Source organism: Silurus aristotelis (assembly GCF_946808225.1).
Source record: "Silurus aristotelis genome assembly, chromosome: 13".
Classification (NCBI taxonomy): domain Eukaryota; kingdom Metazoa; phylum Chordata; class Actinopteri; order Siluriformes; family Siluridae; genus Silurus; species Silurus aristotelis.
In genome coordinates this window covers 11,536,129-11,561,427 of record NC_139586.1, presented here as the reverse complement: position 1 = coordinate 11,561,427, position 25,299 = coordinate 11,536,129, and the positions used below count along the sequence as shown (strand labels likewise).

The 25,299-nt window shown below is 37.8% G+C and overlaps 3 protein-coding genes across 5 annotated transcripts in view; 1 reads left to right on the top strand and 2 right to left on the bottom strand.

Annotated features, from left to right (window-relative positions):
• The window catches only part of LOC310736188 (uncharacterized protein), a gene marked incomplete at its 3' end in the record, with an annotated part of 73,199 nt that extends 68,683 nt beyond the window's left edge, over nucleotides 1–4,516 (bottom strand). The window contains exons 1-5 of the mRNA XM_083559561.1: nucleotides 4,243–4,516; nucleotides 1,269–1,327; nucleotides 890–1,060; nucleotides 617–709; nucleotides 214–384 (exon numbers count right to left, since the gene is read on the bottom strand). Coding sequence (XP_083415687.1) covers nucleotides 214–384; nucleotides 617–709; nucleotides 890–1,060; nucleotides 1,269–1,327; nucleotides 4,243–4,411 — 663 coding nt within the window. The 5' untranslated portion in view covers nucleotides 4,412–4,516. The remainder of the gene's footprint in view (nucleotides 1–213; nucleotides 385–616; nucleotides 710–889; nucleotides 1,061–1,268; nucleotides 1,328–4,242) is intronic.
• Nucleotides 4,517–6,454: 1,938 nt separating this feature from the next.
• On the top strand, nucleotides 6,455–13,155 carry slc7a6os (solute carrier family 7 member 6 opposite strand). Its single transcript, XM_083558613.1, has 5 exons — nucleotides 6,455–6,748; nucleotides 9,453–9,758; nucleotides 9,838–10,044; nucleotides 10,597–10,729; nucleotides 12,288–13,155. Exons 1-5 carry the CDS (start codon nucleotides 6,560–6,562, stop codon nucleotides 12,404–12,406), a joined length of 954 nt encoding a protein of 317 aa, XP_083414739.1. The 5' UTR covers nucleotides 6,455–6,559; the 3' UTR covers nucleotides 12,407–13,155.
• slc7a6 (solute carrier family 7 member 6) lies at nucleotides 12,688–24,594 on the bottom strand. Of its 3 annotated transcripts, none has more exons than XM_083558569.1 (10): nucleotides 24,474–24,594; nucleotides 20,840–21,373; nucleotides 19,327–19,452; nucleotides 18,918–19,062; nucleotides 18,697–18,820; nucleotides 18,241–18,344; nucleotides 18,035–18,131; nucleotides 15,974–16,123; nucleotides 14,484–14,667; nucleotides 12,688–13,896 (listed from the first exon to the last, which is right to left on the bottom strand). In XM_083558569.1, exons 2-10 carry the CDS (start codon nucleotides 21,324–21,326, stop codon nucleotides 13,829–13,831), a joined length of 1,485 nt encoding a protein of 494 aa, XP_083414695.1. In that variant the 5' UTR covers nucleotides 21,327–21,373; nucleotides 24,474–24,594; the 3' UTR covers nucleotides 12,688–13,828. The 3 variants fall into 3 exon arrangements, with proteins under 3 accessions (XP_083414695.1, XP_083414696.1, XP_083414697.1); XM_083558570.1 differs by having other exon boundaries at nucleotides 24,466–24,563; XM_083558571.1 differs by lacking the exon at nucleotides 12,688–13,896 and having other exon boundaries at nucleotides 14,488–14,645.
• Between the last annotated feature and the right edge of the window lie 705 nt (nucleotides 24,595–25,299).

Genomic DNA, 25,299 nt, shown 5'->3' with positions numbered 1-25,299 from the left:
TCTACCATTCTGATCACTCATGAGAATCGCTTCAAATGTATAAAAGCAGAAAAATGTTACCACATTAAACTCGTGTTAAATGTCCACGTATGCAATTGGTTAAAATTGCAAATTTTTTCATTTTGGTTGCATTAAACTCATCATTCAACATGAACATCAAAATATCTCATAAGTTATTAAGTAGCTGCATAATGTAAGAGTTTTCCTGCTTACGTTTGTGAGATCGTCGCACTCCATACAACTGTCAATGAGCTGGATACTCATTTCCTGCACTGTATTTTCCAGGGTTTCTATCTTGTCTTGAAGGGCAGATTTCTCAACCTTCAGCTGTGTGATGCTCTCCACAGCATTTTGATGTTTCTCCTCTGCTTCTGCCAGGGAGACCTGAAGTACAACAATTAAAGCTTATTATCTATATTTACTTCTACACACATTCAGACACTTTTATAAATTGAATGAAAAGTCACCAAAAGTGAGAAAATTATTCACACACACACACACACACACACACACACACACACACACACACACACACACACACACACACACACACACACGCACACACGCACACATAGTTCACAATAGCAGACATACTTTTATCAGAAGAAAAGTTTACCTTCAGTAGCTCCTCCTTGTGTGCCACAGACTCCTCCATCTCTTTGCACTTGATCTTTAGGAGGTTGTGACTCTCCAGCACTTGTTTACATTCCTAAACACACACACATGGTGGAAAAAGGTTAAATTTGAGTGTTAAATGTACACATATGCAATTTGTTTTAATTGCAAATTGTTTTCATTTTGGTTGCATTAAACTCATCATTCAACATGAACATCAAAATATCTCATAAGTTATTAAGTAGCTGCATAATGTAATAATTTTCCTGCTTACGTTCTTTAGATTGTTGCAATTCATGTTACTTTCATTGAGCAGGTTCCCCATTTCCAGCACTGTCTTTTGAAGGGTTTCTATCTGGCCCTGGAGGGCAGATTTCTCAGCCTTCATCTGTGTGATGCTCTCCACAGCATTCTGGTGTTTCTTCTCTGCTTCTGCCAGGGAGACCTGAAGTACAACAATTAAAGCTTATTAACTTTATTCAATTCTACACACATTCAGACACTTTTATAAACTGACTCAGCACAATAGAATGTGTGATAAGTGATAAAAGAGATTTTCGAGTATGATTGATGTTAATATGAAGATGCAGTTGTGCGACACCTAAACGAACACTACAGAATAAAAGTTAGGAGCAGAACAAACTGATCTTGACCTGGTACTGAGGAACCTCTTTGGGTTGGAGCAGAGACAGTTCTGTGGCCTGGTCACACACTGGAATAAAAGATATATATAAAAGACATTGTTATTATTATTATTATTATTATTATAATTATTATTATTATTATTATTATTATTTTGCTTTCCACAAAAGCAGCATCTGGGTTTTTGATTTCTACACCACAACTATTTCCTTTTTTTCCACTTTTCTCCTGAATAAATTCAGTGATGTTCCGGATGAACATGTCTAATGTGGACTAACAAAACACTGGTACATTTTATTACACATTCATTAACCTAAAATCCTTAATATGGGTGGACACACACACACACACACACACACACACACACACACACATATATACAGTGGAACCCGGTTATGTCGATGTCCTAGGGGGACGCCAAAAAGCATCGAGATAACCGATGATCGAGATAAACGAAAATCAATATGACGGCAATATATTAACGTGCTTGAAATTTCTTTATGTACATGATGTGCGTTAATAAATGAGAATGTACATGCACGTGTTTTTGGAGGGTTTTTTTACACAACAGCGTTGCCGCGATTTGTTTGATGAAGGCATGCTATAAAAATGTACATACAGTACATGTTTGTTAACAGTCAGGGATCCCCCTGCCACGCCCCCTTCGGCCCCCTTCGGCGTGGCAGGTGTTTTCTCGGCCGCTTTCTCTGAAGCTCCCGGCTTTAATCGCGCACATATGGTGCTCGTTTATCATCATCACCAGCTCCTATTTAAACTTCCACACTCTCACCGTCCGTTATTGTTGGTATATGTTGGTTCACGGCGGTCGTTGTTATGTACGTGTCTTTCCACCGGCACTCTCTCAGCGGCTGCTCTTTTCTTCCCAAAGCGCATCGCGGATCCCCCCCCCCCCCCCCCCCCCCGTGTTCTAACTAACAGCAGAGATTCACCAGTATACAATACAACACCTGGAGCATCTGTAAGGCTTGATTTTTCCGCCACTTTCGCGAGTTCTTCTGCGGCTGCACAGCGCCGATCGACATAACTGACGTTAAATGGCAAATTTTTCCCCCCTTGTGCTCGAGATATCAGGGTTCGATGACATAAAAAAGTCGACATAACCGATAAAAAAAAGCTTAGAAAAAAGCGAGAATTTGGCGGTTCCACTTCAAAAACGTCGACTTAATAGGGTTGTCGAGTTCACCGACATATATACAGTGAGGAAAATAAGTATTTGAACACCCTGCTATTTTGCAAGTTCTCCCACTTAGAAATCATGGAGGGGTCTGAAATTGTCATCGTAGGTGCATGTTCACTGTGAGAGACAATTTAAAAAAAAAAATCCAGAAATCACAATATATGATTTTTTAACTATTTATTTGTATGATACAGCTGCAAATAAGTATTTGAACACCTGTCTATCAGCTAGAATTCTGACCCTCAAAGACCTGTTAGTCTGCCTTTAAAATGTCCACCTCCACTACATTTATTATCCTAAATTAGATGCACCTGTTTGAGGTCGTTAGCTGCATAAAGACACCTGTCCACCCCATACAATCAGTAAGAATCCAACTACTAACATGGCCAAGACCAAAGAGCTGTCCAAAGACACTAGAGACAAAATTGTACACCTCCACAAGGCTGGAAAGGGCTACGGGGAAATTGCCAAGCAGCTTGGTGAAAAAAGGTCCACTGTTGGAGCAATCATTAGAAAATGGAAGAAGCTAAACATGACTGTCAATCTCCCTCGGACTGGGGCTCCATGCAAGAACTCACCTCGTGGGGTCTCATAGATCCTAAGGAAGGTGAGAAATCAGCCCAGAACTACACGGGAGGAGCTGGTCAATGACCTGAAAAGAGCTGGGACCACCGTTTCCAAGGTTACTGTTGGTAATACACTAAGACGTCATGGTTTGAAATCATGCATGGCACGGAAGGTTCCCCTGCTTAAACCAGCACATGTCCAGGCACGTCTTAAGTTTGCCAATGACCATTTGGATGATTCAGAGGAGTCATGGGAGAAAGTCATGTGGTCAGATGAGACCAAAATGGAACTTTTGGGTCATAATTCCACTAAACATGTTTGGAGGAAGAAGAATGATGAGTACCATTCCAAGAACACCATCCCTACTGTGAAGCATGGGGGTGGTAGCATCATGCTTTGGGGGTGTTTTTCTGCACATGGGACAGGGTGACTGCACTGTATTAAGGAGAGGATGACCGGGGCCATGTATTGCGAGATTTTGGGGAACAACCTCCTCCCTCAGTTAGAGCATTGAAGATGGGTCGAGGCTGGGTCTTCCAACATGACAATGACCCGGAGCACACAACCAGGATAACCAAGGAGTGGCTCTGTAAGAAGCATATCAAGGTTCTGGCGTGGCCTAGCCAGTCTCCAGACCTAAACCCAATAGAGAATCTTTGGAGGGAGCTCAAACTCTGTGTTTCTTAGCGACAGGCCAGAAACCTGACTGATCTAGAGAAGATCTGTGTGGAGGAGTGGGCCAAAATCCCCCCTGCAGTGTGTGCAAACCTGGTAAAAAAAACTACAGGAAACGTTTGACCTCTGTAATTGCAAACAAAGGCTACTGTACCAAATATTAACATTGACTTTCTCAGGTGTTCAAATACTTATTTGCAGCTGTATCATACAAATAAATAGTTAAAAAATCATACATTGTGATTTCTGGATTTTTTTTTTTTAGATTATGTCTCTCACAGTGGACATGCACCTACAATGACAATTTCAGACCCCTCCATGATTTCTAAGTGGGAGAACTTGCAAAATAGCAGCATGTTCAAATACTTATTTTCCTCACTGTATATTTACACATATATCAGTGCATCTTATAGAAAATCTGACTAAAGCCCCTTAGTATCTGCAGGACTGAATAAATAATTTCTACTCAGATGATTAGTTTGAAAAGAGAGAAGTAAAATCAGCTCTACATGGGTTGCTACACCAGAACTGAGAGATAGTTGTACCTGCTTCGGGTGGAGTTTTGTCCTGTGGGTCCGCTGTTGGTTTCTTTCCATCGCCCCGTTTAAACAAATAGCAGAAAATACCTGCCGAGGCTGCAGTTACTCCTGTAAACAGCAGAGGGCGTAGTGGAAGATCCGCTATTGCAGCACCGAGTGGTTCCATCAACTTCATTTTCGCTCTTGATCGCTGTTAAGCACCTGAACCGCACGAAGTCCAGCAATGGTCTGCCGCGCCGCGTCCTCTGTCACTAAGATACTTTGTTTGTTTATTTGTTTGTTTTTTGTCACTAAGATACATCCATCACAATACAGAGACAAGTGACGTCATAAATGTGCGTCCAATTCCAAAGCCTGTTTTCAGCCGCGCTCTTACAGCAAGGTCCTATTTATCGTACAGAAATAATCAGAGGAGGGAAGTACAGAAGTACAAATACTTCGTTACTGTACTTAAGTACATTTTTCTGGTCTCAGTACTTTACTTTTTTTTTTTTTAGACAACTTTTTACTTTTACTTATTAAATTTTTACACAAATATCTGTACTTTCTACTTCTTACATTTTCAAAACAGTCTCGTTACTGTAGTTTTAATCTATTTGGTGAAATGTTAATATTTTGTCTTTGTGCTCTATATTGGGAATGGTTTCACTAATAATAAAACAGCATAAAGCTTTGAATAAAGCATCCATGTTTGTCCATGCCCATGGTAATTAGAGTATTAAAAACTTGAAAATGATTAAATTGAGGTACATTTAGATCAGATAAAAAATGCATGATTAAGTTGTGTTTAATGTTGTGTTAACTCATAACAAGCATGCCTTTAATTTAATTGATTAAATAATTTTTCAAAGATTGACAGCCCTAATATTAATATGAAGTGACGTTCAGTTACCAGCGTGAAACTAAAACAGGTAGTAGTAAAGTCTACTTTTTACTTTAGTACATGTCAGAGCCCAAACTGCTTTACTTTAACTTGAGTAAAAAAGTACAGTCAGTACTTTAACTTCTACCAGAGTATTTGTAAACATAAGTATCTGTACTTCTACTAAAGTGAAGGATGTGTGAACGTTTGCCACCTCTTGAAATAATGAAAATCTTCATCATCATCATCATCTTTTGGCTGCTCTCCATACTACTCTGTCCTCTACATCTGCCTTTAATGAATATAATGAGTACAAAAATACAATGCAAAGCTTTTAGGTTGCATTCTGCTTTTATAATAGTCTTACCCAAAGTCATTACAAGCTGGACTGAGCTAAAATGAAATGATAACTTTATTATGACATTTATCTCTTATCAACATTTACATTTACTCTCAATGTTCTAAGATAAATACCAGGATATTCTCTTTACTATCCTACAAATACATTCGAGAATTGTTTAAAATGATACAGCAATTAGTCTTATACGGGTCCCAGCACACATAGGAATAAAGGGAAATGAAGACGTGGATAAATGAGCAAAACAGAGCTTTACAGAGATATACAATAGAGATACACATTTCATTAAGTAAATTAGAGATTAAGGTTGTAATCTTGAGTAAAGTGATTGAGGAATGGCATGTTATGTGGTATAATTTGGAAAATGGAAGATTTCTTTACAGTCTAATAATCAATGTAAATCAAAATATAAAGTGTATAAGTAAATCAAGGAAAGAAGAGACTATCTATAACAGAATATTGTTAGGGCGCTTAAATTTGAATGATACACTTAAAATAATAAGGAAATATTATATACAGATATTTAAACACTGTCATGTTGAAGAAACAATATCTTGTGTATTTCTTGAATGTAGGAAGTAATGGGAAGGTAGGAAGTAGGAAGGAATGTAAGGAATTTTAAAGAATTAAACAAATGGTCAATTAAAATTCTTTGATTTTATTAAAGAGTCTGGACTGATAAACAGAATATAAAAATCTGTTACACACCCCGGACCAGGAGGTGGCGGTAAAGCACCTTTTTAGGCTGGTGCCAGCCACCGCTAAAACCAAAAAGAAGAAGAAATAATAATAATAATAATAATAATAATAATAATAATAATAATAATAATAATAATAATAATAATAATAATAATAAAGAAAGATTAAATTAAAGTGTTCTCACTCTATTCTTCTACATAGTGGTATTACACCAATCTATTTAATATCACTAACGAAGACGAATCCGAAGCGGTCTAAAGAGAAAAAAAGCGGAACCCAAGAAGAAGAAGAGGAAGGTAAAAGAAGCAGAGCGCCGCCTGTGTTGTTATTGGTGTCATTCATCGTCCCGTCGCCTTTCTCTTGAGAGCGTTTTTTCCTCCCTGAGCCGACGCGCCGTCAGCGTTATGGATACCGGGACTACCATCCTGCGGGTGAAGCGGAAGAGAGGCACGGACCCCGCGGACGCGCTGCTGCTCGCCTGTAAGCGGATCCGCGCCGAGTCCGGCACCACGCAGCCCGAACCCGAGCCCGAACCCGAGCGCGCGCGCATCGAGAACTCGGTGTTCAAGCTCGTGGCAACGGTCGCCTCACAGGTAATGCTAACTAGCTCACAAGCTAACTCCTTAGCTCACTTGCGTTCACTAATTTTATTTTCTCTCTTACGGGTTCCGGAAAAAACTATAACAACTAGTTAACAACAGCGTCCAATGTCCTCTATCAGATAGTTCGCTGTGTGGAGAGAGAATTTTGCTAATTAGCCGCAGAGAGCTACTTTAGTTAGCTTTTAAGTTGACTAGCATTATTATCTATGATGGCATTTCCTTTGCTTGAGTGACTAAACTGCATAATTTATACTATATAACGTAATAACATACTAGTGTGTTCGTGCGTGTGTGTTTTTTTTATATATAAACTGTATGTAAAAAAAAAAAATATATATATATATATATATATATATATAAAATTATATATATAATACAGTATATGAATTTTATATATATATAAAATTCATATACTGTTCATACTGTTAATTTCTATATTGCTTGTATAACAGGCCACACTTGCTTGTATGTAACCTATTTTGTTGTAGAATGACATTGGTAATAATTATATATCACACAAATTTATTAACCCATGGAGGTCTGGACTTGGAGTCACACTCAAAATTGAAGTGGAAAAACACACTCCAGGCTGATCCAACTTTGATGTAATGTCCTTAAAACAAGTCAAAATGAGGCTCAGTAGTGTGTGTGGCCTCCACGTGCCTGCATGACCTCCCTACAACGCCTGGGCATGCTCCTGATGAGGTGGTTGATGATCTCCTCCCAGACCTGGAATAAAGCATCCGCCAACTCCTGGACAGTCTGTGGTGCAACGTTGGTGGATGGAGCAAAACATGATGTCCCAGATGTGCTCAATTGGATTCAGGTCTGGGGAACGGGCGGGCCAGTCCATAGCATCAATGTCTTCGTCTTGCAGGAACTGCTGATACACTTCAGCCACATGAGGTCTAGCAATGTCTTGCATTAGGAGGAACCCAGGGCCAACCGCACCGGCATATGGTCTCACAAGGGGTCTGAGGATCTCATCTCGGTACCTAATGGCAGTCAAGCTACCTCTGGCGAGCACATGGGGGGAAGGAAAGAAATGCCACCCCACACCATTACTGACCCACTGCCAAACCGGTCATGCTGGAGGATATTGCAGGCTCAGAACGTTCTCCACGGCGTCTCCAGACTCTGTCATGTCTGTCACATGTGCTCAGTGTGAACCTGCTTTCATCTGTGAAGAGCACAGGGTGCCAGTGTTGAATTTGCCAATCTTGGTGTTCTCTGGCAAATGCCAAATGTCCTGCACAGTGTTAGGCTGTAAGCACAACTCCCACCTGTGGACGTCGGGCCCTCATACCACCCTCATGGAGTCAATTTCTGACCGTTTGAGCAGACACATGCTTATTCGTAGCCTGCTGGAGGTAATTTTGCAAGGCTCTGGTAGTGCTCCTCCTGTTCCCACTTGCACAAAGGTGGAGGTAGTGGTCCTGCTGCTGGGTTGTTGCCCTCCTACAGCCTCCTTCATGTTTCCTGATGTACTGGCCTGTCTCCTGGTAGCGCCTCCATGCTCTGGACACTACGCTGACAGACACAGCAAACCTTTTGCCACAGCTCGCATTGATGTGCCATCCTGGATAATTGCTAATTGCCTATAATTTCCACCTGTTGTCTATTCCATTTGCACAACAGCATGTGAAATTGATTGTCAGTGTTGCTTCCTAAGTGGGCTGTTTGATTTCACAGAATATATATATATATATTATTATGGATGCACCGAAATGAAAATTCTTGGCCGAAAACCGAAACACCGAAAAAAATTATGCCAATTATTATTACCATTGCATTTATGGCTATGACTGTGTACTAACCTTACTAGAATCAAGGCATTTCAATTGCATACATTAATATTAAAGTTTCAAAGAATAAATCAATTACAAATTATGAAAATATTTATTTATAGCACATTGCAATAATGCACAGGATAAAATAAATTAAAATTTAGTCTTAATGTTTAACTAAAATGCACTCATGTGTACATTAAATAATAATGTACAGGCCCTCTGGCCTGCTGAAAGGTTGTAAAATTAAATATGTTCTTTCATAAAAACAAAGTGCATTCAGAACAAGTGCAACTGCATAAAGATACAGTACAACACTATCACTGCGAAACTTCCTGCCTTTTAAAAAACGTCCACCACAGACGGAGTGCGCATGCTCGGAGGGGTTTTGCTTTTCTGTGCATTTGTGTTCCTCTTATATTCAGCATGGCGATCGGATGTTTGGATTTTAAATTAAACCCGACGTGGAGAAAGTTTTTGCAGACGCACCCCCTCTTAAAATTTCGGCATTACATGTTTTGCAAATCGCTATCCGTGGGTCTTTCTCAGATATACTGAAATACGTCCACACCGCAGACATGTTGATTTAGACAAGCACGTGCAGGCAGCGGTTTCTGTTTGCGTCATCACAACAAACAATTTCACCTTTGGGCCATTTTCGGTGGCCGAATATTTGGTGCATCCCTAAAAAAAAATATATATATATATATATATATATATATATATATATATATATATATATATATATATATATATATATATATATATATATATATATATATGGGGGAAAACTGGTTTTTGTAAACCAGTGACTATGTAAAAGCAACCTCTGTTAAGTCCTACAGCTGCAAATGAATCCCGTCTCATGTTTTAAGGTGTTTTTGTGTTGTGTGTGTATTTTTTCGCAGGACGCCCCAGTGCAGACACACGTGCGTGAGGCTCTTTCACGTCCACGTCTCACACATGCCCTGCGTCCGTCTCACGGCAGCTCCAACAGGATCATCGGAGACTTGCGTAACGCCAAATGGAGCACCAGGCGAGAGGAGAGATACCGGATCCTCTCCAGCCACCGAGCCGGGCTTCCTGCAGAACCTCGTAAAGAGAGAGAGCCTGAAGGAAGTGCTCGGACAGACACGGAGCCTCGTTTGGGAGACGTACAGGTGTTTGATATTGTTCAGGAGGATGTTGAGGAGGATGAAAAAAATCCTGAGAAGGTAAGAAGGTTAGATGTTTGTGTGTGATAACACTTTTTATTCAGTCACTTTAATAGATTTGCTTTTTGCTGATCTCCAGAGCGGGAAGTCTGATCCCGAAACAATTCTGTGTAACTCGGTCAAGATGATACGCGAGAAGCTGAGTGTGTCGGCGCATGGACCTGGGACTGAACATCGTGAGAAGGAGGATGACTATGTTTACGATTTATACTACCAGGAGACCGCTACGCCTGGCTGGATTAAGGACATTTTATCGGTCAGACCCTACTCTGAAGAAGGAGAGCTGGTGAGTGAAGTTTTAAAGCCGTGCTGTATAAAAAATGTATATACCTGGGGGTGGTTGTTTTCAGCGTGACGAATGTTTCGCTTTTCCTGTTGACAGTCAGAGTGAGCAGCAGGTCAAACTTTAGAGGAACCTTATCCATATTTATGATGTGGTGGGAGCGATTTAATAAAAAGAATTTAATTGGTTCAACTGAGCCCGTTCGGCAATTTCATTGGTCTAACGTTATGAGGCTCAGTTTTTTGTCTTGAAGATTGTGAAACCGGGAAAAACCCAGGAAAAATCCATAAATTAGCTGCTTCATTGTTTAAGCCATGGAGTTCAAAGCGGGGGGAGGTAGCGGCTTATAGTTCGGAAAATACGGTAATCAGGATCCATTATTCAAATGTAGACCATCCAGAAGAGGGCGTAGTTTCTCTTTATAAATTGATGAAATTTAATTCTATTGCTGTTTCTTTACAAACTATCAATTAACAGATTATTAACAGCAGCAGCACGTCTGCATCCTGGAAGGTTGAGGTTACAGGAATAATAATAATGAAATCATATCTACAGGTGCCTGATGAAGTTGCTCGGGAGGAAGAAGTGTATGAGGACGAGGACGATGAAAACGATGAAAGCAACTGGAGGAACGATTACCCAGATGAGGAGGACAGCAACGATGAGAATAATGATGAGCGATACGCCGGTGCGTAGTTCAGGTTCAGTCCTGTGTAAATAAGATAAGATATACCTTTATTCGTCCCACAGTGGGGAAATTTCTCTGTTACAGCAGCAAAGAAAAAATAAATGCAAATAAATAAAAGAATAGACACATAGTATAGTATACAGTATATACACAACACAATGTATAAATACAAATAAGGAAAAAAGTACATTGCAGGTATTATTGCACATAGGTGGTATTGCAGGTATTATTGCACACAGGTGGTATTGCAGGTAATATTCCACACAGGTAGTATTATTACACAGTTAAACAGTAATAATAGTTTGTATTATGGTGACTGGTTTACTGGGAGCAGCTTTGATTGTAAAGTCTAATAGCAGCAGGGAGAAAAGAACCTTCTTTAACGCTCCTTCAGACACTTAGGATGTAACAGTCTGTTACTGAAGGAGCTGCTCAACGATGAAACAGTTTCATACAGAGGGTGAGAGACGTTTTCCAGCAATGACTATAGTTTTGCTATTATCCTCCTTTCACCCACCTCCTGTACAGTGTTCTGGGGAACACTGTACAGGACTGAGCTGGCCTTCCTGATCAGCTTGTTCAGTCTCTTTCTGTCTGCAGTAGAGATGCTGATGCCCCAGCAGACCACATCATAGAATATGGCTGAGGCCATGTTGTGCTAGATCACTGAGACCATGTTATGCTAGTTCACAAAAAAAAAAAAGAAAATTTGATCACCATTAAGAAGAAGAGATCGGTGTCTGGAGGAATGCTATAACTGCACAAAAACAGGTCATGGCTATCAGTATCAAATCTGAGAACAGTTGCATTCTGTTCGCCTGTACAGAATTTGGCATTAGCTATATATAGATTTTATAGAAATTTGTGTTTTCTTTAAGTTTGAAATGATCCCAAACTTTGGAAACTTTGTTTGCTTGGCCTGAATCCTATGGAAGCCTGTTTCTGCCACATAAAAAAAAAGTTTGCTTAATTCTGATTTTTTTGTCTCGCAATTGTGGCTTTATTTCTCGTAAACATCCAACGTTTTTGGGTGCATTCACCAGTAACCATGTTGTCGGCCTGAAGTTTGAAGCTGTTGGTGTATGAAGAAGGCTCCTCTGCTTCATCTGTCTGATTATTAAACAGAGTTCTGTCCAGGGATCGGAGGCTTCGTTTTATACCATGCGATACTATTAATTGTAGCCTATTTCATTTTTTATGTGTAAAGCTTTCTGGAACTATAAAGGCGTGACGCTGCCCGATTGGATAAAAAAAAAATGAAGAGGAAACAGGTTTCCATCTGAATCTTCTCCCCACCCCCCTGTTTTCTCCCCGTTCTTCCATTTTTTAATTCTGTGTTATCTGTCCAGTGTGTGGGGTGCGTCAGTAATAATTTTCCACGTGGAAATATGATGCTCTGTGTGCAGTAAATATGACTAAATAATGTATCGAGGCAAATAATTTGCCTCAGTGTGTTTTTTTTTTTTTTTTTTTATTATTATAATTTCTAGAGTTACTCAAGGAATCATTTCGGTTCCAGCACCATCTTTACCAACTAGATCGTGTTTCTTTCCTCCAGGTTGTTTTAGCGAGGAGCACTCGTACAGCCGGAGGAGCTGGGAGCAATATCAGAGAGAGGTGATGGCGTTTAATGAAGATGAGGGGGAAGATGAGGAGAGAGAATACGATTCTGATTGAGACTGTATACGTGCGTGCGTGCGTGTGTGTGTGTGTGTGTTTACACCTGTAATGATGCCGTGTTTGTGTGGCAGTCGATGCGTTTAAATTCTGTAATTTGTTTTGAATTGTGTTAGGGAGATGCGATGATGCGTTTAGTGAGTGATGTGCATGATAGATCAGGTGTGTGTGTGTGTGTGTAGCGAGTTGTGTTGTGTGCATAAACATTCCCAAAAAAGGGGGGGGGGTGTTTCTGTAAATATGTAGATGTGTATAAACCTGAATAAAAACAAAAACAGAAACTCTGAAAAGTTTATTTAATGCACTACAAAAAAAATACAATGTTTCTCTCATCTGCACTTTATGAAAGTGAGTAAGATAATGATTTTAATATCATTTTACTAAATTATGAATCAAAGTATCCAGCGTTCGTTCCTAGTTGGTCATTATATTTTATAATTCTCTCCTGTACAGTCGTGAAATAGTGTAGAAATTAATAAAATAGATTAAAATAAAATAGTGAAATTACAGACAAATGTTCAGGCCTTTCTGAAAAGTGAACATTTTAGAACCACATTACAATGCAAATAAACAATCTGTAAATATAAATACCTGTGCATCAGATTTCTGATAATACAAAGCAGAGTAGAAATGAAACAGACAGCAAGTGAAGTGAAGTCAGCAACTCATCCACAAATAAAATTAAACAATTCATTCCAGATGTTTCAGTGATAACATGATGCTGTGAAAAACATACCTGCTCAGAAAAATGAGTGATTGTGTTTCTCGTTCCAAGAAAAAACATAACTAATTATAATAAAATAAAATCCCTAAGCAAAGAATAACAGTGAAAATATCTTCAGTATGGACAAATTTATCTATTACATGCTTATTTTTGCATTATTAACTTATTTTAGGCTTTAATTTTTTTTAAGCTTTCATTTTCCCATCAGCCCAAGAACAGATTTCAGCTGGAAATAAATATTTAAATTATATTAAATCAATGAAACCAGTTTGATTCTTATACATGATATTACTGTAACAGGAAATCAGATCAATTTGACTACAGTAGAGATATTTTCACATGCCAAAGATAAATTATCTAAATGTAGAAGGGATGTACTAAAAATCCAAACCATCTGAAATAAAAGTACATAAATAATCTAGACACTGACAGAAATCATAGTCTGTTAGATTTCTAACAAGCAGATGGATAAATAACACTCAGGAAGACGATCGGAAATCCATCAGCTTACGTCCTGCATAAGCCACATTACAATCGTCCCTGAGAGGAGGATATGCCCTAGGTCACATGACTGAGCTCTTTCACCCTGGCTGTGGGTGTCCAACACTGTGTGTGTGTGTGTGTGTGTGTGTGTGTTTTCAGATCACTCAGAGGCACACAGACTGATGAAGCAGTTCTTTTTAGCTGTGATGGAGAATTTAATCCACTGGGTCCATTTCAGTGAGGACACAGAAACATGTGAACTGAGTGAATCGAGTGACAGAACCTGCAGGAGAGTGAGAGAAAAAGAGAGAGAGAAAAATATGAAAGTGGCCTGGTCCACACATCCTTTTCTTTCTATTAAATGTTTTACTGTAGTTAAAAAGCTTATCACTTCTATGTGACATAAAATATTGCCACTGCATCCAAAGACATCTATTGATTTTTTTTTGTACATAAATACATGCTGAGGTTTCTTGTTACACAGATATGGGCACTGATAATAGCACTAAATGTTTACTCTGGGTTTGAGCCTTTCACTGATAAAGACTGCAATTTTTTTAAAGCGATAAACCAACATGAAGACCAGAGAGCTATCGATGGGAGTAAAAAATAAATAAATAAATGTTCAAAGATGCGCACACGTTTTCCAGGGAAACAGGAGCCTTTTGAAAGCAAATCCTTTATCAGATGTGCATGCAATTGCATCTGTAAATGTGAAATCAGGCGATGTTTTGCGGCATTTTAAAAACAGGCTTTTATCTATGCTTATTTTAGACCTTTAAAAATTAGGTTACAATTCTGTAATGTAATCTGACCATTTTTACAAATGATGGTTAAAGATTGTTAGTGATGAAGCTGAAACACGCTTACGCAGCAGTGCTGTGATGAACGGCGGCCGTTTGGACTCAGGGAGGTGAACACCTAGGAAGTAAACAGGAACGCCTGAGAGTGCGATGGCGATGCCAATAAGAGAGTTGAGCGTGTCGCTGTAGAGGGGTACGGCTACCAGGAACACCGTACACAAGCAGAACACTATGGGATACACCAGGGACAACTGTAAATACACACACACACACACACACACACTGTTACTATAAATCTTGTATAGTGGTATTTATACACACAATGTAGTACTTATACATTATACTTTATATACATTATGTAGGATCATAGTCAGGTGTATGATAGGGGAATGGTAGCTCAGTGGTTAACGTGCTGGGATTCTGGTCAGAAGGTCAGGGGTTAAAGCCCTGGTATCGACAAGCTGCCATTCTTGGGCCTTTGAGCAGGGTCCTTAACCCTCTGTGCTCAATGGCTGACCCTGCGCTCTGGCTCCAGCTTCTAAACAAGCTAAGATATGCGAAGAAGAGAAATTCACTGTGTTATAATGTGCATCTGACAAATTAAGGCTAATGGCTATTTATGATTAACCAGTTATACCAAGTAGGTGCTAATGATAGTAGATTTCATATGTAGGTTCAAACACAATCCTTAACTGAAACAGAAACTGTGTAGGAGGCTTGTAACTGGGTGAGGAAAAATCAAACTCTGCTACTAAGGCAAGGTATTGAAAGACAGTTTTATGTCACAGGTCATACACCATGATAAAACTGGGCACAGCAAATCAAAATTAAATAAAATGTTTATTCACATACACATACATACAGAGTACGACATGCAGTGAAATGCGTTTTACGACGGTCCGGTATTCAAGCATAAAAGGGAATGGAATATAAAAGGGAATGGAATGAGGAAAAATAAACCCAGAAAAAAAAGAAGGTAGATAAATAAAAAGTATAACCTATATAAAATATTAAATATATGAAGATATATATGTGAAAATATGTGTATATTCATGGATGCGTAACATTTAAAGTTGAATAGTGTATCAAAAAACTTGAAAAGAATTTATTTGAGGTACATTAAGAACAGATATAAATGTGCGATTAATCACAATTTAATATTTTAATCGATTGACAGTCCTGATATTTAATACTGCTCTTTAATGATGAAAAAGTACTTGATTAATCGATGGACTAATCAGTAGAATATTTAAATACTAAAATAATCGATAGCTGCAGCCTTATTTTAAAGTAATTATGGTGTTTTAAATTTCGTAAAACATCAGGACACCAAATAGAAATGTTGCTGTTTCCACACGTTTTAATTGCCGGATGTGTTCATCATAGTGGAGTTTATTTTTTATACGTGAGAAAAGAAAGAACATTGTGAATAAATGTGTGTTACTTTGAACATAAACAATGATTTCGCCTTACACACACACACGCAAACACACAGTATATCAAATTTTTCATAAACTATTCCTTCTGTAACACATAGATCAATATACAGCTTGTTACCTTCAGAGGCCGTGGTCTCTCTGGATCTTTCCAGCGCAGGTAGATCTGTCCAGCAATGGACAACCCGACAAAGAACCAGTAGCTGAAGCTGTAGTAGTTAATCAGCTGGAACACATCCTGCACAGTCAGGTAGATGAGAGCCATGGCACACTGCAAAGCACAGAAGAAGCATCTGACATCAGTGAGATCAGCAATAAAGAAAACTGACCACCAGGGGGAGCAATCACCATCTATATTCTTAGCCTGCTGGATTAGATCTTCACTTCTGAAATACTCAGGGTGATCTACAGGACTTTATGCTCAACATCATTAACACTATGTTATAGATCTAGATCTGTACAGTGGAACCTCGGAGCTCGCGAAGGTTAGGGACCAAGACCGGTCGCAAATTCCGAATTTTCGTGACCTTTTGATACGCCCCTTCCAACCCAGTAAAAACCCAAAGAACACTATACGAAATCGATTTAAATGAGTAAATAACACTATTTCACTCCATAACACTTAATTATTAGACTATTTTAACAATACTATATGTAAATTAACAGCAATTACAATGCTTAATAAAAAAAAAATAAGTACAGGTACAGTAAAGTATGCAGTAGAGAAGTACAGTATAATAATACATAATAAAAAATAGTTTTAAAGCATTTTTTAGACAATTTTTACGAGATAAACCTTGATTAGAAATGTTAAAACTAGCGTTTTGAGCAGCTCGCGGTTGCTCACGAGCCGATCTGAATGAGAGTCGCCGGTCGGAATGAAAGTCGCGAGCATGCGAGGTCGCGAGCGCTGAGGCCGCGAGCTCCGAGGTTCCACTGTAATCACTTAAATTGACTATCTTGAATCTAATGCGACAGTTTCTGGCTAACAGAGTTATAACCCCAATTCTAAAAAAAGGTTGGCACACTAAAATTTAATTTAAAACAATGCAATGATTTGTAAATCTCAAACCCATATTTAATTCAAATTAGAACATACAAAATATATCAAATGCTTAAACTGAACAAAAACAATAAGGAAAAAATAGTCATTTAAATTTGATGTCTGCAACATGTCCAAAATAAAAAAGGTTTACCATTGTGTACCATCAAATCTTCTGTCCTTATAAATGTTAAAAATGAGGAGACCAGTTGCTAAAGTATTGGAAAAGGAATGTTGTCCCATGCATGTCTGGTACAGGATTTAACAGTTGTGGGTGTCCTTTGTTGTATTTTTTGTTTATTGAAATGTTTTTAAATGGTGAAAGGTCTAGACTGCAGGCAGGTAAGTTCAGCACCCAGAGTCTTTTACTACAAAGTCATGCTTTTGTAATAGATTCTTGCTCAAATATGCAAAGCCTTCTCTGAAAAAGATGTTTTCTGGATTAAAGCATTTGTTGCTCTAAAACCTGTGCTGTATATTTTGCATTGTGGAGCCTTTCCAAATATGCAAAGTGCCCATTCCGCAGGCACTAATGCATTCCCATAACACCAGAAATGTGTTTTTTTTTTAACTGAGCACTGATGACAAGCCAGAGGGTCCCTCTCCTCTTTATTCCAGAGACTGTGGTGTCCATGGTTTTCAAAAAGAAATTCAATTAATACATCTGACCACAGAACAGTTTTCCACTTTGCCTCAGTAAATTCAAAATAGTTTTGTCCAGGAAAGGATGGCAGCGTTTCAACTACATTTTATAGACTTTTGCTGCCCTATCCCAACTTTTTTCAAACATATTGCAGTCATTAAATTCAAAATGGGATTTTCCTTAAAATGGTACATTTCCTCAGTTTAAACATGTTCTATTGTGAATAAAATATATATGTTTATGAGATTTGCAAATAATTGCATTCTGTATTTATTTACATTTAACACGGTGGGAAATTTACATTTCCCAACTTTTTTTGGAATTAGGGTTGTACATTGGGGTGCAGCGTTTAAGGTGTAGCACACAGCCTTCAGAAAAATGTCAAAGTTGTACGTGCATGAGCAGTTTGGATAAACAAATAAGTATGCTGTTTGGTGTGAATTTGGTTGTCAAGCTAGCAAAGGTTTAAAAACTGTCGATTCTATGATTTCACTCACATTGAACAGGAGCGCAGGGACGGGCGTGAACCTCTGCACATGGATCATTGATAAAGCGTCAGGAAGATGACCTTCCCGCGATCCGACGAAGAAAAGCCTAAAACACATTCGGGGTGTTTCAGGAAATGAAGATGACGTGTGTGTGTATGTATGTAGTTCGTGTATGTAATAATGTGTGTCTGTATCTGATACAATCCGTATCTGACCTGGATGCTGCAATGATGGAGGAATTGAGTCCACCATAGCAAGACAGAGCCACAGCAATGGGGATGGTCCAGCTCATTACACCTAAAGTGTGATCAGCAAATGTCTGCAAAAATACACAAATATTACAACAACTATAAATATTTGTTTTATTTCATTCATGCTTACATCATCATAACACATTAATATTAATAGCACCATTTTTCAAAAACATACTTAAATCCTGTTTAAACCAGAACACTAATTATGCATTAAGCATGTCATACTACAAAGTGTAATAAGCCATTTTCTCCAAATTAAATCCACATGCTCTGGCTTTTGGATTAAATCCAACTAAGTGGAGATGACTCTGGCTACTATACAAATCTGATCAGAATCAAAGCATGATGCATGAAACCTCTCGTGTGTAAACACCATCCTAAGTTTTTTATTTATTTATTTATTTATTTTTTACGCACCACGGCCACGGCATCGCTTGCGAGGATGGAGCTCATATCCAGCACGGCATAGTAGGCCACATTGGTCAGGATATAGATGACTGTGACGATGGGCATGGACACAGCAATGGCCAGAGGAAGATTCCTGAACAGATCGTGACACACTTTTTGATCTGAGACACACACTCAGATTTTAGAGTTAATCACAAAACACTACCGATTATAATCCTGAGAGTACACACCTTTCTGGGTTCTTGATTTCCTCAGTGACAAAGTTCAGGGTGTCCCAGCCTGAGTAGGAGAACAGGGCAGAGTACAGGGCCAGGGCAATTCCCCCTGGGTCATGAGACGACCCCTGGAAAAAACCCTCAAAGTTTTCTGTACGACCTTATAGACAAAGACAATGGACAGTGTTAAAACTACTGCAAGGATAAAAAGCAAGGTGTTGCTTGTTAAATTATGCTAAACTTTATGGGAAACCGTTGCATTTGGTAACAGGTTTATTCGGAAACATGAAAAAGGTGTATGTGCGTGCGTATGTGTGCGTGTGTGATGCGTAAACTCATTTTCTTATAACAGGACTGTAGGGTATACATTTTTTTTTTTATAAAAACAACAGAATAAAAATATTTTTTTAAAAAAGAGTCTCACCCTGACAGAGCTTTACCATGCCTGTAATGATTATGACAATAAGGGCCAGAACTTTGGCATAGGTGAAGACATCCTGCACTCTGGTGCCCCATTTCACATATGCAGCATTAATGAAAGTCAATAAACCTGCAACAGGTGGAGAAATGATTAGCGCTCACTGCTTACTGAGATGAAACTTTTATAAAACGTTACTGATTAAAACCCACTAACAGGGACAGTTAATACTGTATTTGAGGTACAAGGTTATTACTGAGCAAACAAGGAAATAAAAAATAGCATTAAGACTAAACAAAATGCTATCTGGCTTCTTCATACGTTAAAAGAAAACCTCTAAGTTGATTGAGATTCAACTAAATCATGTAAAAAAAATATATAATAAAAGAAATTCAGCACCTTCTTAAACTTTAACCTCACTTTAACATTCCTATGCTTTTGTTTTTTGTTCACAAGGACGATTTTTATACATTGACCTGAACACGTTTAACCGTTCAGACCTGCAGAAGATTTTGTGGTTTTTTTTGCTGTAAAGTGTTGGGCGGTAATAACAAATGTGTTATTGAATCATGTCATGACAGCAAGCGAGATGTCCAGAGGCACCAGGGATGAGAGGAGAAGCTTTACAGAACAGGATAAACATGTTACAGGAAAACTGATTACAGACCTGTTTGTGAGATTATAACAGAAAGCTAAAGAAGAGAGCCATGTGTTCCGCAGTTTTTATATTATATATATATATATATATATATATATATATATATATATATATATATATATATATATATATATATATATATAGAGAGAGAGCGCCTCATCATACACTATACCATACACCTAACCATAAGATTTGTGATTTTTAGACATCCCGTACCATTTAGACCCTATTTGCTGGTTTATACTAATAACCTCCACTCTTCTGGGAAGATGTTCCACTATATTTTGGAGTGTGTTTATTGAGATTTGTGCTCATTCAACCTCAAGAGCGTTAGAAAATTAAGGTACTGATGTAGGTTGAGGAGATCTGGCGTGCAGCCCAATTCATTCCAAAGGTATTCAGTACGGCTGAGGTCAGAGCTCTACAGCAGGGCTTCCACTCTTATCCATATAAACCATTTGCACCTGTATCTAGCTTTGTGCACAGCAAAATTGTCATGCTGGAACAGGTTCAGGTCGTCTAGTTTAAATGCAGGGAGAATATAATGCTACCTCATCCAAGGACAGCCTATTTAATTGTGTGCCTCCAACTTTGTGATAACAGAGCCACATAGTATGTCAAAAACACAGCAGCATGAAAATATGCACATTATTTCAACATCATGATCATTTAATTAGCTGTTATTCATTATTAGAAAAAAAGAATCTATATTCAACATGAAAATGTTTTTATTCCAATGAATTGACTTCCTTTTTAAATCCTTGTTACAATCAATAAATGTAAAAGCAAACATATAATGAATAAACATCTGGATTCAATTCACCTCAACTATTCATGGAGATTAAAATGAAGAACACTCACAGATGCAGGCAGCAGCGATGAGGCGAGAGGCAGAGTATGGCGGCTCGCAGGTTGGGAACAGCGGCTGCACTAGGTAGTTGGCAAAGGTGATGGCGATGACGGCCTGGCTGGTGGGCTCGATGATGAGGAGCGACGTCCAGAGCCGAATAAATGCCAGAAAGGCTCCGAACGACTCAAGGATATAGGCGTAGCTGGCACCTGACTTGGTGATGGTGGTTCCCAGTTCAGCGTAACACAGAGCACCGATCACAGAGAAGATTCCCCCAATGGTCCAGATGACCAGCGACAGCCCATAGGAGGCGCTGTACATAAGCACGCCTTTAGGAGACACGAAGATCCCCGAGCCAATCATGTTTCCCACAATGAGGCTGATGCCATTCAGGAGGGAGATCTCCTTCTTCAGCTTCATCGTCTCTCTCGGCTGGGATTCTTCTGTTCCCCCAGAACTCTGTCTGTTTAACACGACAGTACCAGATCCGTTCTCCATTCTACCCCAAAACTGGTGGAGGAACAAACACTGAAACCTGCTTCGATCTGGAAAACAAAAAAATTATTTATATGCTTCTAATGAACCTCATTAGTCAGAGAACTCATTAAAATATGTTAGTGTTTTTACACAGGATCCATTGTAAATAGTATTGGCACCCTTTATAAAAAACAAAAATGAGCAACTATTATAAATGTCTTAAATGGAACAGCTCCATTGATTTTTTTAATTGTAATTGTTTAGGGAGTGTTGAGTAATTGTAGTAATCCTTACTGTTATTGTGCATGTTCTAAACATTGTTAAACAGGCTTAATAGTTTACTACTAAGCTGGATAAAAAGAAAACTTCTCAATGAATGAAAATAGTGAAATGAAGTAGTGGATAGTGAAAAAACTACACCCTATACATTAATAAATATGTAATTGATGTGAGATAAGAAGAATAAACATTTATGGACATTATAGTTATAGGAAAGGAATAAAATTTGGGTTTGAAAAAGAAGGGAATAAAAGCACAAACATTATATTTCTATAACAGCACAACCACAAAAATATTTTTTTTTTATTTATTTATTTTTGTACGTAAGGACCAACTCGATAACGATATCATTGTCACTTTTTCCCAAGAAACCATGTCGCAATCACACCCCAGAACTCGGTAAACAATTCTCCAACTGTTTACTTAGGAATTTGTGATAAGCTTTAGATTGAGAGAGGTTTTCTGTGTTGTAAAAGGAAAACGAGCAACATGCTGTTAAATGATTAAACGCAGAAGTCTCATCGGTGCTTGCCGGTTCCTACATCACTGATAACACACCTCAGATTAGACGATTTTTTGACACTATACTCAATAACACAGGTGATGATGTTGCATTGTTTTAAACTGTTCTGATTCAATCACAGATCTCACACCTCTTCCTATACAAAGAAATGATTGTACTATTTAAGCATTAAAAAAATCAGTTTTGAAAAAACTAAGAAGAGCTAACTGAGATTTCGATTTTATTTTTGAAAATAACGATTTTTTTATTACCTTTTATTGTCTATTAAATACTTTTTGTGAACATTCAAGTTTTAAAGACTTTATGGATTTTCGTTGTGTAAAAATGAAATGTGTGATAAAGTGTAATCTCTTCTGATAGTTCCGTTTCCCGGAACGTCGAATCCCAAACATCTGCACTTGAGTCCTATAAAGCCCTGATGCATGAAGAGTCTGTTAACGTCGCCATGGAAACTTGTGATCGTCACCGTGGTTTTGACCTTGTGTTCAGCTCAGCTGGATGTGTGTGTGTGTGTGTGTGTGTGTGTGTGTGTGTGTGTACACTCAATTTATGCATGTGTGTGTGATTCGTGCCCTTGAGGCACAGTTGTTTTCTTGTTATTTTAGTTCAGTGACAGCTGTGTTTTTTTGCTAGACAGAGTTGAACCTTTATTCTACACCTCGTTAACTGTTTAATAAAAAATAACTGCTGGATTTCCTTAAACTTTGAAGTGTTAAACAATAAACATGGTCCACAGACATTTTACTGAAAACATAAACGATAAAAAAAATGGCCAAGAAATGATTCGTCACAATGCCAGGGTCTATTAATATGTATGAACATGCAACTATGTACAGACCTCCACATACTTCTGCATTTTCACATATTACAAACATTAGCTACTTTAGCTAATTAAATGTTATTACTTTCTTACATTATTCCCTCAAGTGGCATTTCAGTCTCTGTGTTTCTATTTAGTCTCAATCACAGATATACTGGAAATCAGCCCCCAGATTATTAGAATACAACCTGTTTTAGCATTGTTGCACATAAAAAAAAAAAAAAAACGGCATGGTACCACATTGCTATCCTTTAATCGCAGAAATGCTTGGTTTAGATGTGTTGAGTTTGTCTTATTAAGTGACATCACAAATTGTCCTCATACGTAGCTTTGTGCACAACCCCAAATCAATTTAACTAGTAACTAACCAAATAATTATCTAACTAAAATATATATATATATATATATATATATATATATATATATATATATATATATATATATATATATATATATATTATAAAAAAGGTTTGAATGTAAGGAAACTATAAACTTGTATATAAAAAAATTGCTAATTCATTTATTACAATTATACTTAGATTTAATGTCTCAATGAATCGATAAGCAAATATTTACAGCAATTATATCATTCGTGTAAAGATTTTCCTGTCCCACACTATTTTTCCTTATCTAAATCAATTAAATTTTACACGTTAATTATCTTATAGTTGCAGGATTGCGGTATTAAAAACGGCGAGATTACATGACCCTAATCATCACTCGTGTCACGTGGTAATCTGCTGTCAGAAACCCGGCAAGATATAGAAAAGAGCACAAGGATAAATAAAAGCCAATCTGGCAACCCAGATTAAAATCTCGCTATAAAAGATGAAACCTGGCAACCTCCTTTGTTGCATTGCGGGACATTTTGAGAATGAGAGACAAAGTTGAACGTTTATACACAATTAAATATATTTGTACATGAAGCATGTAATGGGTGAAACCATACTTTGAATGTGAATGTGATTTAATTCGGCAGTTTTATAAAAAAGACGGATTAAATGTGTTTATCAACTGAAAGAGGCTTGGGTTTCCTCCTTAGATAAAAGGTTTGTGAAAAACACGGTCACTTCACATCATATCAGTCACAACAATGTCCCACTGTGAAAGTGTTTAGTAGTGTCTCTCATTTATATACAATAGCAAACAAGCATTTATTAGAATTGTGCCCCTAATCCCAAACTCTAATCTGATCTCGTGAACAGGTGATCGGTTTATTTATTCAAGAGGTTAAGAAAGGATTTTTCGTCAACCAAACAAACACATTTACTTCAGAACTATAAACAGCCCTTAAAATGCCACATCCTGTTTATGACAGAACAGCAGCAACACACAGGAAATTCATTTTATCTCATGAAACAAAACTAAATCATGAAAAACATGTGAACAAGGTGGAACAAGAAGAAGCAAAGAAGATCAAAACCACATTTCTTGGATTTCTGACTCTTTATCTTTTATTTCTCGTCTTTCCTCAACTCGACTCTCAGTATGGTGCTGTTTTCTGAATGTATTTGTTTCTATAGATAAATTATGTTCACGTGCTCACCTGTCCTCCTGTCCTCCTGGCTCAGCTGGAACACAGCTCCTGAACACCTCACACCCCGAGGAGCATCCTTACATACACTCACACACTCAGCGGAGACGGCTGCCGCAGGTCACGTGACACCGGTGAAAAATTTCGGTCACGTGGCTTTCTCGCTCTTTAATAGCACAATCAGCCAATCAGAATCCACTCACTCTTCCGGCGTCATAATTCAGATTTTTGATCGGTTTCTGGTGTTTTCATAACAAGTGAAATTAACTTGGAAAAAAAAAAAAAATCACCCCGTAACCTGCATTCAGTATTATATGTTGATTTCTTCTTTTTCTTCTTTTTAATGCTATTATTATTATTACTACTATTACTATAATTATTATTAGCAGTAGTATATACAAAATATACAACAAACACGCAAACAAACAAACAAGCAAATAAATATTCTGTACTTCTAATTTTCTTATATTTACTAAAGAAAACATTGTTTGCATATTTATATAAAAAATAATCATAATAACTTTAGCACAGAATTAAATGCATAATTTTCTTTTGCAGTAAAAAAAAAGTTCAAATGAAAAGAGTGGTGTTATTAATACAAGTTTTATTTTTCATCATGCCATTATCATTATTTTATCTTCTAGTGGATATTTACCAAATTTGTTTTATTTAGATCCCACATTTAAACAAAAATCTTCTTCTCTTTATCCCATTTACAGACTGTAAACACTATACACCTTTCCAGATTCTGTCTCTTTTATCTCTTTGTGTTTCTTATCTACTGATAAATGAATGATTTTTATTGCCTGGATTGGTTTAACTGACAATAAGTTTGTGG